Source organism: Molossus molossus, unplaced genomic scaffold, assembly GCF_014108415.1.
Source record: "Molossus molossus isolate mMolMol1 unplaced genomic scaffold, mMolMol1.p scaffold_m16_p_12, whole genome shotgun sequence".
NCBI lineage: Eukaryota > Metazoa > Chordata > Mammalia > Chiroptera > Molossidae > Molossus > Molossus molossus.
Window position 1 is genome coordinate 47,277,380 of NW_023425347.1, and position 19,423 is coordinate 47,296,802.

Sequence of the window (19,423 nt, forward strand, 5' to 3'; positions counted from 1 at the left end):
TCTCGCGCGTAGAAATTAAATGTGCTTATAAATATTCGATTTCAAAGAAAGAGCAGAATAAGCATCTCTCATTCAATGTCACACTTATTTAAAAGATAGAGGTGTACTCAGATGGTAATTTTATTAATATACCAGAAAACCGTTAAAGGCATATTGTCAAGGTATAGAATATTTTACATTTCCTAGCGGGATAAACGAAGCTTGCAAGGCATCTGACTTCCTTTTCACTCTGTCTTTATCTGTCCAGGTATCTGTATCTATAGACCTACATTTGGCAATATTACAAAGCTTAAAAGACTGTTAGAACAATGCAAATAATGCTTATTTGACTCACCTCCCTTCTGTTTTCTTTCCTATTCACAATTACCAGCAAATGGCAATTTCCATATTTCAGAGGATCCTAACCTTACCACTCTTCCTTCTCTTTTCTCCCTGGATCCAAAATTTTCTTGGTTGTAACTTCAACTCCTCTGCCCTGTATTTTTGTTCAGACTCTCCGCTCGAGCTGAAATCCCATGCCATCTGTCTGCCCCTCCTGGCCCCACTTCATTTTGTTAAGCTCCTTCAAGGTGCAAGGAGCATTTATGCCAACTTCTTGCCCAGTAACTTTATTCTAATGGACAGCTCCCTCGGTTCTGCAGACCAGGTTACTTCTTTTCTTGTTAGCCGTCTATTTTTTTCCCTTTTCTTTTTTTTTTAAGCACCTTCACCTTAATGCAGGACTCTTAGATTTGTTCTCCTCTGACTGCCCACAATATCCCTGATATCTATGGGCCCAGTGAGTGCTCTGGTCTCTGGCCAGCCCTGCAGTGCCCCAGGACTCTTTTCTCTCTCCCTTTCCTCAATCCAGTCCTCCACTTCTGTATGCTGTTATGTTTCCTTTGAAGTAGCTCTCAGGGTTATTCCTGTGTCTGAATCCCCATGGTAACCATTGTAGTCTTTGTGTTGTAATCAACTGGATTACTGCAATAGCAGCCCAGCTGGACCTCTGACTTTCCTGTCTTTTGCTTCTGTTCAGCCCACGAGTTCTTTGTCTTTATTGGGCACAAATTACTTGGGGTGCTTGTTGAAATGCAAAGTTCCCAGCTCCATCCCAGAGATTTTGAGTCAGTCGATTCAGAATAGGGCCCCAGAATCTTTGTTTTTACAAGCATTTCAGGGTAATGTGGAGCCTGTAACATGCAGCCAACACACGAAGAAACAATGCGTAGGCATCCCAGTGCCCACTGGCAGGTAATCAAGTGCCTGCCCTACTGTGGAACGACATACACTTCTCCAGGTGAACAAATCCTTCATACCAAACTCAGATGAATTTTCAAAAACACATTACTTTTATATATTTCTTTGCTGTTTTGGAGACAAAATACACTTGCTGATAACTGTATGTCCAAATTTCCTATTCTGGTTTCCAAGGCTTCCTCAAATCTGATCCCATTTTGCTATGAGGACGTTCTCCTTCCTTTCACTGTTTTTCAATAAGAATTTCCCATTTCCCATAGGCTGATATTCTCATTTTTTTTTTATCCTCACCCGAGGATATTTTTCCATTTTTTGCACAGAGTGGGAGGGAGAGAGAGGAAGAGAGAGAGAGAGAGAAACATCGATGTGAAGGGACACATCGAGTGGCTGCCACCCGCATGACCAACCAGGGCCAGGGACAAACTGCAACCGAAGTACGTGCCCTTAGCGGGAACCGAACCCGGGTCTCTCCGGACCGCAGGCCGACGCTCTAACCGCTGAGCCAAACTGGCCAGGGCTATTCTCATTCTTTTATCTTTATGGGTCTTGACTAAGAAGACACACATAGGAAACAATAATATGCTTCAAATTCAAGAACTGAGACAAAAACAGACATATAAGAAAAAATGAGTCATGAAGTTGATAATCCAGAAAATAATGACCAGGAAAGCATGGTGTCAGTGTTTTAGATCTGACGATGAACTTGTTTCACATGATGCCTGGTATAAAGATTTAACCCAATGCTCTGGCTGGTTTTGCTCAGTGGTTAGAGCGTCGGCCTTCGGACCAAAGAATCACAGGTTTGATCCTGGTCAAGGGTACATACCTTGGTTGCAGTTCAGTCCCTGGCCCTGGTCGGAGTTGTGCAGGAGGCAACCAATCGATGTGCCTCTTTCACATTGATGTTTCTCTCTCTCTATCTCTCCCTTCCACTCTGTTCGAAAATAAATGGAAAAATATCCTCCAGTGAAGATTAAAAAACAAAAAAATTTAACCCATCAGTGGCTACAATGTTTCAATAACTAAGCCTCTCCCTTGTGAAGTCTCACAACACATTTTTATGTTCCCTCTTTCTGGGGACTGTTTTTTTCTCTCACCAACCACCTTCATTCAGCAAATTCTCATTTATGTTTATGATCTCAGCTCGTGTTTTCTTCCAGGAAACCTTACTGGACCTACATTGGCTCTGTGTCCCCCGTTTGCTAGCATTCTTTAGTCTGTATTCTCATCTAATCTTGTTTTCCTTTATCTTAGTTTGTAATTATAAAACAGTTAATGTATTTATCCAGTTAATCTCCATTTGACCACTAGGCCTTAAATCCCATTGAGAACATATCTCCATGGAACTCCAGCTCCTATTCCTGGTGCAGTATATAGTAGAGACTCAAACAACTGTTGAAGGAAAGAACAAAAACTAGCCCATTGTTCCCTTTATTATCACCACTCAGCCCACTGACATGGTAAAGACCTAACTGGACCATGTAATGATGACTCAGGCATGTCACATCCAGAAGAAGATCAATTTCATAATGTTGACATGGATACTGCAACGTCCACCTGACTGACAAGCCCAGATATTGCCAATCAGAGACTTTGCTTTCCTACTCTGTTTTCTCCTCATTCTCTTTCCTGAAGCTCATGACCAGAGCCCAGGCCTATACTTGATAGTCTTCACTGCTTAGCAATACAACCTTTCCACTAAGTACTCGATTTTTGGCGCGTGTGTGTGTGTGTATTTTTGGTCTCATTCTAGTTCTCTTTATCATTTCCCAATCTGTTACTTATGGCATCCATTCTACCCTCCAAAATACTCTTAGCAGCTTCCAATGACTTCCTTTTATCTCCAAATTAAAATTTCCATATGTCCCTTATCTATAATCATAAAAAGTTCGTTCATAAAAGCAAAAGGGATTCCCTGGATTGTTATTTTATGTTATACCTTGGAAAAGCTCACATCCCACATAGAGAAGGACATTTTGGATTAGGTACTTGCCATCCTTATTTCTAGAAAATATACCTGAGGTTCATGTACAGAGACAAGGAATAGTTTATCCCAAACTATTAACTTTTAAGATAAATTCTGGACATCAAAATCCATATGAGGTGATTAGAGGCACTGATCATCAATAGTGATATCCATTCATTTACTCAACAAATATTTTTGAACGCCTACTAGGTATGTTTCTGGGTACTGGCATGATACCAGTAGACAAAACAAAATGAAGAAACAAAAACAAGTTCCTGCATTTATGGAGCTAATATTCTGGTAGTGAGAGGAGAGTCTACAGGAATAAATATGTAATCAGTCAGACTGAGTGGTCAGGAGTACAGGTTATTTCTTCTGAGATACTCAATCCATGTCCCATAGCAATCTTCATTTTTCTTCATAAGAGTTCTCTATATCCTTGTGGGATGGGCTATTGACTTGGTCTGGGTTTTGCCTTTTGAAAATGAGTAGGAAAGTTGCTTTCTCCTTCCAAACATCTGCACTGGGGCTTATTCTATTTCTCCTATGGTGAGATGCTTACTGAGATAACAATAGCCTCCCTTTCTCTGCTCCTTTCTTTGTCAAAGAGAGATAAAGTACCTGGGAAGAATCAGAAACAAGGACCTATAAGAAAAGAACAGCAATAACTAGGATGGTTGGAACTGGATGAATAAGGGCTATTAGGCTTTGTATAAGAATCTCCAGTGTGAAGAATGTGAAGTAATTCCCTCCACTCAGAAGAATCAATGTGGACTGATGTCAATGTACAAGGATTTCAATAGACAACAAAACATACTGGCAGGGGGACTCTCAGACACTGTACTAAACTGTGTTCTCAGGACCGAAGTTGTGGAATCTCCTCCTTTGTCAGTCTCTGAGGACTAAGTAGACACCAATCTATCTGGTACAAATAAGAAGAATCTTTTCCTACAGACAGATGGTCTGTGATTTCATTCTGGAATTATGTGGCTATTTTCCCCTACTCTCTTAGGTCATGAATTATATTTAAAAATGTTTTTTCCCCACTGTTTACATACCATACTTTATTTATTCCTTCCGTAACATCAAACCCTTCATTTGGACTCTACATCTCTGCTCTTGACCACGTGAATACAGCCACTCTGAGTTACAGAAGGAGGAGGGCCAGGTCTCCTGCCTCCCGCTGGAGACAGGGCTGCCGAGGACCACTTGTCCCGGGCCTGTGCCCGAAGGCCTGCCTCATGGTGAAAAGCCCACACACACCCATTTGGGGCCAAACTTCTTTCTCCAGAAAATGACTCAGTGTGGCTGAAGCGTAGTTAATAAAATCGCAGCTGAGATGAGAATGTGAGTCATCTGTCATACCCTGGCTTTTCTTTTACTCATCAGTTGTGAGAAACATCTAAAAATCAGAGCAGCAGCAAAGAAATATGAGATGCTCAGACTCCTTGAGGCAATTAGAGACTAAAGAGCAGAAGGCAAATCAGTCTTCCCGCCTTGACAGTCTTAAAATACACATTGAAAGAACACTTCGGTGTTACATTATTGGTGACAGATTTGGACCATAACACATTTTCTAAGAGGAAATAAAAATGACTCACTTCAGGACATGCGTTCCACCCTCGCATCAGCAGTGACGATAAGGGCTTGGGAATAGAATAGCCGATGGGGGGTCTGATGTGGTGGTAGGCCATGTCCGCCGCCGCCGCCGCTGCAAACCAAATGGTCGTGTCAGTTTGGAAATTCGCATATTCATTTCAAGAAACCTATGAACAGGCAACAATCATCGAGAATCAACCTATACACCATCAGGAGAGATTCAGAGAGAACTCTATGCCTTTTATTTTAAAGTTTAAACAAAACTTGGATACTTTGATGCTCTATGTTTATTTTTATAAATTCATTCATTTGGTTGTTCATTCAGTGAATAGTGAGCAGCAGAAATATGTATTGGAGCAAAGGAACACACAAAGGGGCATGCACATCTCATAATTGAGTGTGTCTGAAATATAGGGTACGTGATGTTATAGACAGTAAAGACTGAAAAGCAGATTGGACCAGACTGAACCATGCCATAAATCTCAGGGTAGCGAGCTTATAATATACATAGCAAACCATGGGGTGTCACTGAACTTTGCATTGTGAATTACTTGGGCAATACAGATTATTTTTTAAGCTTAAATCCCATTACTTGTTACAAGAAGGTTAGTTTTAATTTTTAATATTTATAGTTATTATTTGCTGAGCTCTGTCAGAGATTTCACATCCATCTTTTTAGCTAATACCACTCATTGATTGGACCCCTCGTGCTGCCTGCCTGTTTGGATTTCTGAGTATTGCTCATCTCAAACTCCCCATTACCGTGTTGTGATCCTTGGGACTTCACTGCAGATTACTGATTGCTGATTATTTTTCTGTTCTGTATCCAGCGATTTCTATACTCCCTTGGAAACCAAGCTTATAGCTACTTTTATTAAATACATTTTGCATCAGGCATCATGGTATTTACAGATATAAGCTCTTACAATCCCCCTAAAAACCTGTATGTTGCTGTTATGTGTTGTGTGTGTGTATGTAACAAGTTTTAATATACAAAAAATGAAATATACTAGTAGTTGCTGTAGCCTCTCATTCCCAGTTGCATGCTCTCTTCAGCCACCCCACACTGAAAATACTTTGTGAACAACCCAGGAAGCTCTTTTCAGGCCTCAGAAAAACTGCTCTGCACCCGTGGGAGGCGAAAGTTCCAGGGCACTGCTGCTTCCTGTCTTCTCGATGTGATGTCACAAGCATCTGTCTGTATCTTAATGACTTGAGGTGTGACCCTCACCCACTACCTGTCCACCTAAGTTTGCTCCAATTAACTTCTGTTTATAGATCTGCTCTAATGAAATTATTTGCAGTGTAACTTAACATTTGGCTTTATGGGTCAGTCAGAATTAGTATCTAATTTTGCCAAATATAAAATTTATACTTATTCTTTGCAGAAGTTTAGAAAATTAAAGGAATTAGAATAAAATTGTATTCAGAGGAAACAAGTGTTAAAATATTTGGAGTATGTTCTATATAATATTTATGTCATTGAGCTTGTGTCTAATATACAATTATGTATACTTTTCCCCTTAAGTTAAATATAAGTATTTCCAATATTATTAAAACTCTGTTAACATATTTTTAATGATTCTGCATTTAAAGTGATTTACCTAATCATTTCTCAATTTTAGGTTGTTCAAATTTGGGTGTAAACACTTCAAAGAATGTCTTTTTTAATGACTTTCTTGATCTCACAGAGTACTTACAACATTTTGAGAGGTGAAATTAATATACCAGAGAGGATGTTTTCCTGAATAGTTGTACTACTTTATACTTTCAATACCAAGTGTGTAAGGTTTTTATTACACCTGCACCAGAAATAGGTTTTTTCGCTTTATAGAAGATGTTGCTAATATGAGAGGTAAATATATCAGCTCAATTGCTACTGTTTAAACTTTGTTCTTTGATAAGTAGTGACAAGGCTTAATATTTTCCCAAACATATATTATTTGTCTTTAAAATCTTAGTTCATGCCCTTTGCCTGCCTAGGATTTTAATGTTTCATCGTAACAGCTGTTCTAATCAACAAAACACATAGAGGGCAGTCAGGAGTCTCATTTTCTCTTTTGTCTTCAATCCCTTTGTAGAATATTTGTGCGGTCACATTTGCCAACAATTTCTAATGCTATCAGATAGACTTATGGTTGCGAACACTGAGAAAACAAAGAACAAAAGGCTGATCGTATTTAGCAAACTTAACGCGACTATAAAACGTGTCCTTTGTGTTACAAAAAACGGCATGTTAGGCTCCTTCCATTGGCTACTCTTGACTACTTTAAATTCTTTTTGGAATGCGATAAATAAATAAGCAAACAAACTGATGCTTAATGATCACTGATCTAACTCTATTTTGTCACCTTATGACCATTTGGATATTGTTGAGCTGGAGCAGCTATAAGCACATCAACCAGCGTAGTGAACATATTTAAACTAATTATACATATCCTAATGGGTGGGGAGGGACTATTCATACAGTGAGTTAAACTCTCACGCAGGTGCCAGAAGTCTCCTCTGAAACTCTTTTAGACCCTGATATCAAGTTGCTTGTTTGCTTCTTGGCACTGTGTCTGGAAAACCAGTTTAAGATGAATGATATTTAATTCCTCATTATTCAAAGTAGATTCTGCAAGGCCTTGGCATCTCCTTCTCCCTTTTGCTTTGCACAGTCTTGGCAGTGATAGTACTCATTAGCACCTTCGCCATGAAGTGGGCAATGCCACATAAGGGGTCATGGAACTGAAATTTGTCACCTATGAGATTGCTCTGTCAGTCTTGCCTAAGTGGCCATGCTACACCAACAGCTGGGAAATTTTCTGGTATTCCAGATTCAGAAAAGTTACTGCAAGCCCATTAATCATATTTTACCTTGATTGCTACATAAAATATGTTAAATGATTTATGTGAATGTTGGTTCCTACTTTCACAACAAAAACTTTGCTATTATAAGGGAATAAGGTTACATTAAAAATATCAATAGTTTTTTATTGAGCACCTATTCTTTTGTCAGCACTATCCTGAAATAATTATCAATCATTTAGTAAAGCTTATAATCTAGCTTCTAGAGTAGGGCTATTCAGCGGAACTTTTTCAGTGATGAAAATATTACTCTGTGCTGTGCAATATGGTAGCATATGGCTATTAGGCACTTAAAAAATATGGCTAGCATAACTGAGAAGCTGAAATTTTAATTTTATTTAATTTTGATGAATATAAATTTAAATTTAAATGGCCATGTGTGTCTAGTGGCTCCCGTATCAGACAGCACAATTCCAGAGCATCATTGTCTCCCATTCCCATTATCCCAAAAGAAAGTTGAATTAAACACAATTTTGTAAGTCAGCCTTAAGGGTCTACATAACCCTAGTGTTGATTTGTGGATTCAAGTTCTTCATTTTTTATCAAAACTTCATCAGGAAAAGAAAATCCATACATGGAGATTGTCAGTGTTGGTTCTCAAAAGAGACCAGTGAACAAGAGACCAGGCATTCACTATAAGATGTGATAACCTTCACTCATTTATTCATATGACAAAATGCATTGACCATTTATGTGAATAATGATGAGCTAAGAAAGAAAGTGAAGTGTTATGCTTTTTAATAAAATATAGTAAATAAATGCATAATTAATGAAGACATTAATTACTGGATTTTTCTCTGCTTTTTAATGGTTCAATTATGAACCAGCTTTTCTTGGAATCCTTTCCCCTGCATTCTCTTCTTGCATTACATCTACTGTCACTTAGGTCATAGTTTAGATGAACTCTTTCTGTGTCCTTCCTGTGTCCTGCCACCCCATACACCATAGCATACAATGTTTTATACTTAATTACCTATTCACTTGCTGGCCTCTGCAAATAAATCACAAGTTCCTTGAGGTCAGTGACTGTGACTTTTCACCATTGTATCTCCTGTGCTTAGCACAGCGTCAAGCAATTAGGCATTCAATAGATATGCACGGAATGAATCAATAAATGAGGTAGTTCAAAATAAGGTTTCCCTGGAAGTAATATAGATCGTGGTATATAGAATTCAGTAAACAGTGTTTATACAATCAAGTGAAGATGAAGGATTGATACCAATTAATATCTTGTTCATTATTATGTTTTTAGGACAGAGAATAATTCCTATTCATCAAGAAATATTGTAGAATGAATATAATGCTGAGTTTAATATTAACTTACACTATAATTAGGTCAATTATTGAGGTCTGGTGGCATATTTAGTACATAATACTTTCTTTTGTTCAAAGCCTTTGGGGAGGGGCTTCAATAAACTGAAGCAGTATGACTATTAAGAAATGCCCTTAACAAGGAAGTCTGGAGGCCTAATTTCCAGTCTGGCTTTACTTTGAACTCTCTGGGAGATCCTAATTAAGCTAATTTGCCTCTGTGAGTATTAATTTCTCTAAATTTAAAGATGAAACAGTGAGGACATCGTATAATGGTGACAAGCCTGGACTTTGGGGATGGGGAGCCATGCATTTAAGTCTTGGCTCTACCTCTTACTAGCATGTGACATTGAGCATATATCTTACCCTAACAAAATCCAAACCATAGGTTACTGTTAGAATGAAAAGAGACAGAGTACATAAAACATCTGGCTCATTGTCGGTTCCAAATACGTAAACGCTAGCTGCTGTTGTTGCTAGTAATTATTATCCACATATCTAAGGGTCTTTCTCATTCCTTTCAGTCTGAACCTAAAGAACTGTTGTATATTGTCTGTTCTGTCTAGACCAAAAATCTTAGTTACTGTTGAGATTTTCCTTGGATATGCACAACAAGTGAAACATTGCACGGAGTTACCGTGAATGGCAAGGCTGCAAACCACGGCGCGGTGGAGAGCATGACTATGCAGTTCTCCACGATGGACTCAATTAGCTACACATTGCTTACAGACAAACTGGTACTAGATTTTGAATCCGTACAGAAATCTATCACTTATTCACTTACGTTTTATAAAACTAAATCTAGGCATTCGTATATATAAAAAAAAGAGAGCAATAAAGTACCATATTTTGTTCGTAAGTTTTGACTAAGCTAAAATTGCCAGAATGTTTTTCTTTCCCCCAGTTTGGATTGTGTGTATGCATGCTCTAAAAACACACTTGATTCTACTTCATTGTTTTTAATGGGCAGGGCTGTGGTGAAACAAAGCAAATGCATTCCACCCTCTCAGCAAGAGCTGAGACACTCTTTGTTAAACTGACACTTTTCAGTGATGTATCACCGGAGCATATAGCATCTGAGAGAGACCATGAGATTGCAATCTTGAGATTGTACTAAGAATGGCTTAATTTTTTAAACCACATCCCATTCTCATTACAGACTGTCAGAAGAATAGATTAATTTGCACCATTGTCTGTTCTCATTGCAATCTTTGTCAGTGTAATGAAGTATTGGAATGTTAATATCAGCTATATTCACAGAAATATCACCGTCCACTGGACCGATCTGATCTTTTCAGTGATCTGTGTAGCTATTGGCTGGCTCCACTCATTTCGGTGAAAAACGGGTAAGGGTTAGCACAGCAAACATAAGGTTTCAGAACCTCAGCTCGCTCCTACTTCCTATCACTTGTCAGAGCACAGTCCACACCATCAGTGTGCTGATGCCCTTCGAGGGTATTATATGTAGGATGTTTTAGGATCCTAATAATATATGGGAAAGAACATAATCATCTAATATTTAAGCAGGCGCAGCAAATGCCAATGGCTATAAATATCAGAACTATGACATGTGTCTCTAAGTGTACTTTAATTCATATTTTTTAAAACCATATGTGAGACATAAGAAAAAGTTCTGCAAGCCATAGCTGCTCCCTGCACTGCAAACTCCGAGTTGACGTCTCCATGCGAAGTCTACCCAAATCCGGCTAGCACTGGCAGATGTCCTTAATTTGGTGTCACATCCCAGCCTGAGAGCCGGGCATTAAAGAATCCCAGGGCAGAGTTGAGTTTCCTTGCGAACCAGCTGGCACCACACAGGAAAGCTAAAGGGAAACAAGAGGCCCTCTGCTTTGGCCCCAAACTATAATCTGAAAGTGATCCCCCAAATTGGTTCCCTGGTTAGAAGAAAATGGATTGGATAAAATATATATTGATGGATTAATTCATCCCAGATTTCTTCTTTAGTTTTTCATGATATATCAGAGGTGACAGGCCCAGGAGAGAAATCAAATTGGGGAGGCAGTGCGGGTCTCTTTCTCTGACAGGCGTCCAGGACATTTCTTGTTTGCAAGTCAGCCCAGCTCCTTTTTATTTATCTTGCCTGGTTCTTCCCTCTCTGCTTGGCTTCAGACATCGACTCCTTCTCTTTATAATCTGATCATTTCTCTCACAGAGCTGCTCTCCTCCTATATCCATCATCCTTCTGCTGGCTGAGCCAGCAGCCTGGAAGTCACCCTCAACTTCTTCCTTTCCCTTGAGCTCCCACCTCAATCCATAGCAAGTCCTATTCAAATCTCTTAAAGCCAACCTCTCCTTTCTCTTCTAAAACCACCACCTTAGTTAAGGTTTTATACATTCTCTTCTATATTACTTGGTGTCCTTGTCTATGTTTTGAATCTCTCCAGCCCATCTTTTGCTGTGCAGCAAGGGGGAGCACTTAAAAATAAGAATAGAGAATTGCCAGTGTGGCTCAGTGGTTGAGCATCCACCTCTGCATCAAGAGGTCGCAGGTTTGATTCCCGGTCAGGGCACATGCCCAGGTTGTGGGCCGGATCCTCAATGGGGGGCATGTAGGAGGCGGCCAATAGATGTTGTCTCTCATCAATGTTTCTATTTCTCTCTCCCTCTCCTTTCCTCTCTCTCTAAAATCAATAGAGAAAAAAGTATTAAAAAGATAAATAAATAAAATAAAAATAAGAATAGAGTTGTACTATAACCCTACTTAAAATCCTGCAGTGACTTTCACTGTTGATACACGAGGCCCTCCCGCCATCTGGCTCTAGTTTTACATTTACAGCATGTGACTTGCTGTTGATCCCTTGTGTTCTCAGATTCATCCCTACTGAAGTCCTGTGGCTCTCTCCTAGCTCTGCACCTTGCCCATACTGCTTTCTGCTGGGACACCTTCTCTATCTCCCCACTATTCATCTATTAATTAGTACTCATCTTTTAAAGATGTAGTTCAGGTATCATGTGCTCTAAGAATCCTTCCCTGATATCTTTTTGCCACCACCAGACTGTGCAGAAGACCCCCGTCAGGGAGCATCCTCAGCACATTGTGCTTCCATCTCATTGGGGCCTACTCTGCTGATTATAATTTTCTCACTCCACTCTGTACTGTGAGGGCCTGGGAATGCTCTGCTCCTCTTTGCTTGCCTCTTATTCTAGCACCGCTCCTGGCTAGAGGAGCACTTAATGATAGCCTAAAGGTAATAATAATTTATTAATAAATTATAATTTATTATTATAGAGTGCTTGCTAACCCTTTGAGGTAGGCCCTATTATCATCCACACTTTAAAAAGAAAGAAATGGAAGCACTGAGCCATAGCTTGGGTCAGTAGCTTGCATGAGGTCATGAGACTCATGCTCTTACACGTTATGCAAATTTTCTTTAGCCTATGCATGGTTAGCTTGACAAACGCTTCCTTAAAAGTTGAGTCAATTGTCAACATTGGAAAGTTTTTAGATTTTTAAACAAATACACAGAAATGAGTTGCTATGATGACACTGAGCAGGCACCCCGTGTTCCTCCATGGCACTGGCCAGAGCATGTGACTTCCTCTCTTCACGTCGTGCTGTGTGGAACCTTTGCTTGTGTCTGCTGGCCCTGTGGCATAGTTCTTTCTAAACGTGAAATTATAAGGTTAATCTGAAGATATATTGTGTAAAAGAGACGCCAACTTCAAGTTCTTCGGAATGTATACCCCTGACTTGCATAAGAGCCAATGCTAATATTTGTGTCCTACTTTGAAATGTCTCCCAGGAGATAGGATTCTGCTAAATCCAGGAGGGTGAGCCATGTGTAATGTTGCTATTACTGTAATTGATAATGCTGTCCCACATCGTAGTCATGGATTTGTTCCTCGCTGTAAATGGCTAATATGTAGCTTATACTGAATGTGATGCTTCACATGATTTATTGCTAAACATATGCTAGATTGCCTAAGCACTGCAACGATATTAACAGTCTTGTTTTTTGATGCATGGTCACTGTCCCACTTTGAAAAATGCAGCATCTACTATACACGATCTCTTTTTCTGATAACGTATTATAAATTCTAATATCTGAGATATCGGAATCAAATTATTCCTTGGCAAGACTTTTAACTGTTCTATTATGTAATATTCCCCCTCTAAAAAACAATAAATGTTTCTGTGGGTACATGAGAGAGGAGATCTTCATCTCTTTGAAATGTTCACTTTATAATTTGCAAAGTAGAACAGAGTAAACAGTAAACTGCATGGGTGAAATGTAAATACGACAATAAATGATGACTCAGGGCATGGAGGAGACTGAGCTTAACTCAATATTGGAGAATTAAGGAAGATAGCTTTGGAAGAAGTAATATTTTAGACCCAAGAGTAAATTGGAGTTAGTATGATGAAAAGTGGGGAAGAGCATCTCGGACAAATGACTAATATTTGCAAAGACAGGGGAGTGACAGGAAGTGTGGCATGTTGGGGGAATGAGCTGGTCCCCGTGGCTGGAGGACAGGTGGGCACTGCAGGTAGACCTGGGGCGGGAAGCAGGGATGTGACTAAGGGGAGCTTTGTGGATTGTTTTGAGACAAAGAAAAAACAGTAGAGATTTTAAGTAAGGAAAGCCAAATTCGAGTCCTTTTAGAAAACTAAATATAGTTATAGAATGGCGATTGGTAAAAAAAAAAAAATGCTGAACAAAACTGGAGACAAGGGTACCACTTAGGACACTATGTGGTTTTCTGCACATGGATGAGGAAGCGGCAGTGAAGAGGGTGCTATCTGTACATATTCGAGATGTTTAGGAAGTGAGACTAAAAGTAAGAAACCCAAAGAACGAAGAAAGAAAAGAAGAAAGGGAGGAGGGAAGAAAGGAAAGAAGGGGCGAGAGAGTCGAGCTGATAGAAGTGTGTATATAAACTTCCTGGAGGATGAGCTCCACTCGAGTGGAGAATTGAAGGAAGTCCACACTTTGCCCTCGTCGTCTTACAGTTGAAGAGTTTTCAATTTCCAGAGTTCAGTCACAAACATCATCTCATTTAATCCTCAGAGCAATCTTTGTGGCATCGCCATTAACGGCTTTTCATTGAGGAAACAGCTCGCAAAAGGGCAACGTTAGAAGGAAGCAGAAGAAGGTGAGGGCTTGGAGCCGGGCAAGGTAAACGACACAAGCAAGGGCACAGCCGTGGCATCAGCCGTGGCATCGCGGAGTCTTGCAGGGCATATTTAGAATTTTGTGATTTAATCCTAAGAACATGGAAAGTCATGGGATAATTTTAAACAATGGTGTCATAATCAAGTTTTTGAAATATCATTCCAGTGGATATGTAGGAACTAAAGAAGAAGGAGGAACAAGAATAAAAGAACAGTCAAATGACTGTTGCAGTAATTTAAGTGTTATCAAGACAGCAGTTTAAACCAGGGTGGTGGGGGATGGAGTTCTAGAAGGAGGTCGATTGGAGTTATATTATCTCACCACTCTCTGCAGTGTGGCGCTGGTGGTCCTTGCCTGTGTGAGAGGCAAGAGAAAGATATGAAAGATATATGGACTGGAAATAAATAAATAACATTTTTTTGATTCATAGATGACCTAAGCATCTATATGGAAAATCCTAAAGGTGTATAAAACTGTGACTTGAACTGATAAGTTAATTCAGCAAATTTGTAGGGTATTAAGTGGTTATTTGAAAATTAATTATATCTCAGTGTTAGAAAAGAAGCATTGAACATTAAAAAATTTATAACATTTATAGTAGCATCAAGAAACACAAAATACATAGAAATAGGTCTAAAAAATATGTGCAAGATTTGTGTAATGTAAACTAAAACACATTGATGACAGAAATTAAAGAAGAGTTAAATGAATGGAGAGATACACCATGTTTATCGCTGGGAAAATTCAATATATTTAAGTTGTCAATTTTACCCAAATTGATCTACAGAGTCAATCCAATAAAAATTCCAGCATGTTTCTTTCTTTCTTTTCTTTTTTTTTGTAGAACTAGAAAGCTGATTCTAAAATGTATATGAAAAAGGAAAACCCTAGACTTAGCCAAAGCAATTTTAACAAAGAAGAGCAAAGTTGGAGGTTTCATATTGCATTGCAAGACTTAATATAACCTATCAATAGTCGGTGGTGGTATAAGGGTAGACATATCAGTGGAACAGAATAGAGTTCAGAAACAGACACACACAGATCTAGTCAATTGACTTTTAACAAAAATACCAAAAAAATATAATGGAGAGAGTTTTTTCAACTAATCAAGCTGAAAAGTTGGAAATTTATATTAAAAAACAAGGCAGTAAATTAACAAAAGAATAACAAACTCAACCCATACCTTGTACAATTTTTAAGAAACTGAACTCGATCTTACAAATATAAAACTCAAACCTATGAATCTTCTCTATAAGAAAACATAGGAGGAGCCCTGGCTGGTTTGGCTCAGCAGTTAGAGCGTTGGCCTGCGGACCAGAGAGACCCGGGTTTGGTTCCCACTAAGGGCATGTACCTCGGTTGTGTGGGTGGCAGCCACTCGATGTGTCTCTCTCACATCAATGTTTCTCTCTCTCTGTTCCTCCCTCTCTCTTTCCTGCTCTATCTGAAGATAAATGCAAAAATGTCCTCGGGTAAGGATTAAAAAAAAAAGAAGAAAACAGGAGGAGTCCTGGCCGGTTTGGCTTAGCGGTTGGAGTGTCAGCCTGCGGACCAGAGAGTCCCGTGTTTGGTTCCCACTAGGGGCATGCACCAAAAAAAACAAAAACAAAAAACCAGGAGGAAATCTTTGTGCCCATGGGTGAGTTAGGATACACAGAAAATTAGATTTAAAATTTTGATTAGGTAGACTTTATTAAAATTAAAATTTTCTGTTGTTTGAAAGATGTTGTTAAGAAAATGAAAAGCCAAGCCACCAACTACAGAAAAATACTTGCAAAACACATAGCAGATGAAAGAGTTCTACCTAGAATCTAAGGACCCTTACGAGTAAATAATAAGGAAATTTGAACAAACCCCTTACCGAAGAAAGAGATGTGAATAGCAAATAACACATGAAAAGGTTATCAACATCATGAGTTATTAGAGAACTATAAACTAGTACCACAGTGATACAGCAGGATACACTTACTCTAGTGACTAATTCATATTTTAAATAAATAACGAAAAAATGCTGGGAAGGATACGGAGGAGCTGAAACTCTCATACACTGCTAGTGGGAATCCATAATGCTACAAACACCTTGGAAAATCTCTTTCCGTAAGATCTAGTACTCCACCTCTTATGTATTTATCTAAGAGTAATGGAACATCCATACAAAGACTTGAGTGGTTTTAGCAATTTTATTCACAATAGCCCCAAAGTGAGAATAACACAAATGATCATCAATGTGTCAATGCATAAATACATTGAGGTACATTAACACAATGGAATATCTCACGGGAATGAAAAAGAATTAATTACTTATTAATGCAACCACATAATTCTATTTATATGATATTCTGGAAAATGCGAAGCTATGGGCTCAGAAATGAGTTTAGTGGTTGCCAGGTGCTGGAGGTGGGAAAAGTGGATTAACTCCAGAGAGGCACCATTTCTATCATTTCTATCTGATGTGATAGAAATGCACTCTCTTGTGATTGTATTTGTGGACATACAACTGTGTAAATTTATTAAAACTCATTGAACTGTTAACCTAATATGATACACTTTACTGTATATAAGTTATACTTTGATAAAGTTCATTTTAAGAAAGATATTTGCAGCATAAATGATAAAGATGGTGGCTTGAACTAGAATGGTGGTGGATGGGGCTAATTAGTGAATAAATTCAAGATGTAGTGCCCTGGCCAGTTTTCTCAGTGGTTAGAACGTAGGCCCACGGAACAAAGAATCCCAGATTTGATTCTAGCCAAGGGCACGTACCTCTGTTGCGGTTCATCCCTGGCCCTGGCTGGGTTCATGCAAGAGGCAACCAGTTGGTGTGTCTCTCTCACATTGATGTTTCTCTTTCTCTCTCTCCTCCTCCCACTCTGTCTATAGATAAATGTAAAAAAAATATCCTCGGGTGAAGATTAAAAAAGATGTGTTTAGGACATAAAATCAACATGAATAGATGAATGAATTGACAAAGAAGATAGGAAGAAGGAAGATGCATTTCTTTCTTATGGAAAATATCATATGTCTAGAATTACTGGAGTTTTTAGAATTAGTGTATTTTGTAAATATAGTCACTGGTCTTAATCAGAATGAAAATTCTAAGGGGTAAAGAGATAGCAGCATGTCCGAGCAAAACATTATAAATGGCAGTGTTGGTTCAGTTCAAAATAGAGTTCTTATATCCACACTATAGTAATGGCTAAATCCATCATTTAAAACTAGGAAAAGTCTATAGAGATTAAATAATCATTGTGCTCAATAACTATACACAGACCACGTAATCCAGGGAAAGCTCTCCATCAGACACTATGCTGAAGGTAATTAAAGACCATATGGTATTAGGGAGAAAGATATCTTAAAAAGAAAATATGAAATGTGGCTTTTGCTCTGTACATAAACACTAACCATTATTGTGATCCTGGTTAAGACTTTTAATTTACGACTATTCACGTTTGTAAGATTTGTCTTTCCCTAAAATTGCCTTTGACTTATTCTTGTGATAGGCTGGCTACTAGGAGCTTACAACACAATTTATTTAAATTTTATTTAGGATTTAATTTGGAAACAATTTTCCATGCATGCTTGGTTTGGGGGATGCAAAGTCTTTAAGTGCTTTCAAGTCTAGTTGGGGATATAAATAAGTAAACAGTGTGACAAAACATGAAAGAAACCTGAATAAAATGAAGAGGCAGATGCAAATAAATTTTACTAGAAACCTCAGATCCTGAGATTAAATTCCCTACGGCCACCATCTACATGGACATAGGGTATAATGCATATTATCAGCATTAGGCTCACTCACAAAGCCCCATGTTTGGAATGTATCCATATATGTAACACAAAATGATTAGGAAAAGTAATTATCTTTTGTAAAATGTGAAACAAGCAGAAAGCAGTCTTGACAGGTTCTTTTAATGTCTGGCTACTTCAACTCATCCCCTCCATGCACACTGAAATGGCTTTTCTGACATCGAATATCAAGAGCTAAGCATTGCACTGTTCACTTTATTTGCACCGACGTGTCACATGGCCATAGTCATTTGCTTGTTTTATTAACAACAGATAGATCAAAGCCCTAAACTTCAATAAAATATACCTAAACTTTTGTGTGCCTGTGTCTAAAATCACAGAATTAGGTCATTGCGTTTTTTTGGATTGGACCCACACCTTCGAACAATTTGAGATTGTTCACTTACCTCTCGCTTTGCCCACCCTCCAAGAATATTCATTCTGAGGAAAGAGTGTTTCTTGGAGTTGCAAGAGTGCACGGAGCTAAGAAGAACAGCAAGTTTCAGGGCAGCACGGCTTACCTGGCTTGAGATGAGCGAACGGAATCTCACCGGTGAGAAGTTCCCACAGACACAGCGCGTAGCTGAAGACATCCGCTTTGATGGTGTAGCGTGTGCACTGTGTGAACACCTCGGGAGCCATCCAGCGGAGGTTCTGTGTGTGCAGAAACATCCACAGGTCAGTATTCACCACGTGGTTTGTTCTGCTGTAGAACAAGTGCTCTTCTTAGTGAGAACTTAAGTGTTCTCCCAATATTCTCAAAAGACATACGTGTGAAATAACATCCACATTGCCCTCACTGTGTGCAATAAAATGGTGTTTTTATACATAATGTGCTTACCATTGCTGTTCAGTTTTTCAAAGGGCTTTTTTTTTTTTTTTTATCATTGGAAGATGATGAAACCCATACTTTCCCCCAAAATATTGCACAATACGCATTATCGAGTTTCTCTGTCTCTTACTAAATGACGATTACAGAGCAGTGTTTTGTTGTTGTTTACATCTGATCACCTTTCTCCTGGAACCCTTACACGTTTCTGAATAGCCATTCGCGTGTTCACCCGGGAAATCTAGGTTGCCCTGGGAGCGATGAATCTGCACTGTGGGGGACACCTGTCCCCCCTTAGATCTTCAGGTTGTAATTTAGGAAATCACTGAAGGCATCCCCTACATAGTGCCCGAATGACTGAGGAGAGGAAGGGCCTTTGGGGAGTGCCCAGACTATACCCATGAAGCAGATTTCTCCCTGGAGGATCGGTCTGTCATATCTCCTGTTCGCCCAGACACGTTATTTCTGAATGCTCCTGTGCAATACCCCAGAAAGCAAGCCCATGAAATGTCACAGGTCAGCTTCTCTGCACCAGGTCCTAGCCTCATGTGTAGACGGCATTTACATTATTTTCTCTTGCAAGTAGGTACTTTTCAGTTTTAGGTATGTTTCCATTCTGAAATGCAAATGCATGGATTTGGTTTATTTGTGTTTTAGGAAACAGCACTAGATTTTAAGTTAAAAGTTGAAACTTCTAGATTTGGCTCT

The 19,423-nt window shown here is 39.0% G+C and overlaps 1 protein-coding gene across 1 annotated transcript in view; it reads right to left on the reverse strand.

Annotated features, from left to right (window-relative positions):
• Positions 1 to 19,423, reverse strand: part of LOC118626997 (serine/threonine-protein kinase TNNI3K) — a 269,557-nt gene that overhangs the window by 75,841 nt on the left and 174,293 nt on the right. Inside the window, exons 20-21 of the mRNA XM_036257082.1 lie at positions 18,408 to 18,540; positions 4,807 to 4,916 (exon numbers count right to left, since the gene is read on the reverse strand). Coding sequence (XP_036112975.1) covers positions 4,807 to 4,916; positions 18,408 to 18,540 — 243 coding nt within the window. The remainder of the gene's footprint in view (positions 1 to 4,806; positions 4,917 to 18,407; positions 18,541 to 19,423) is intronic.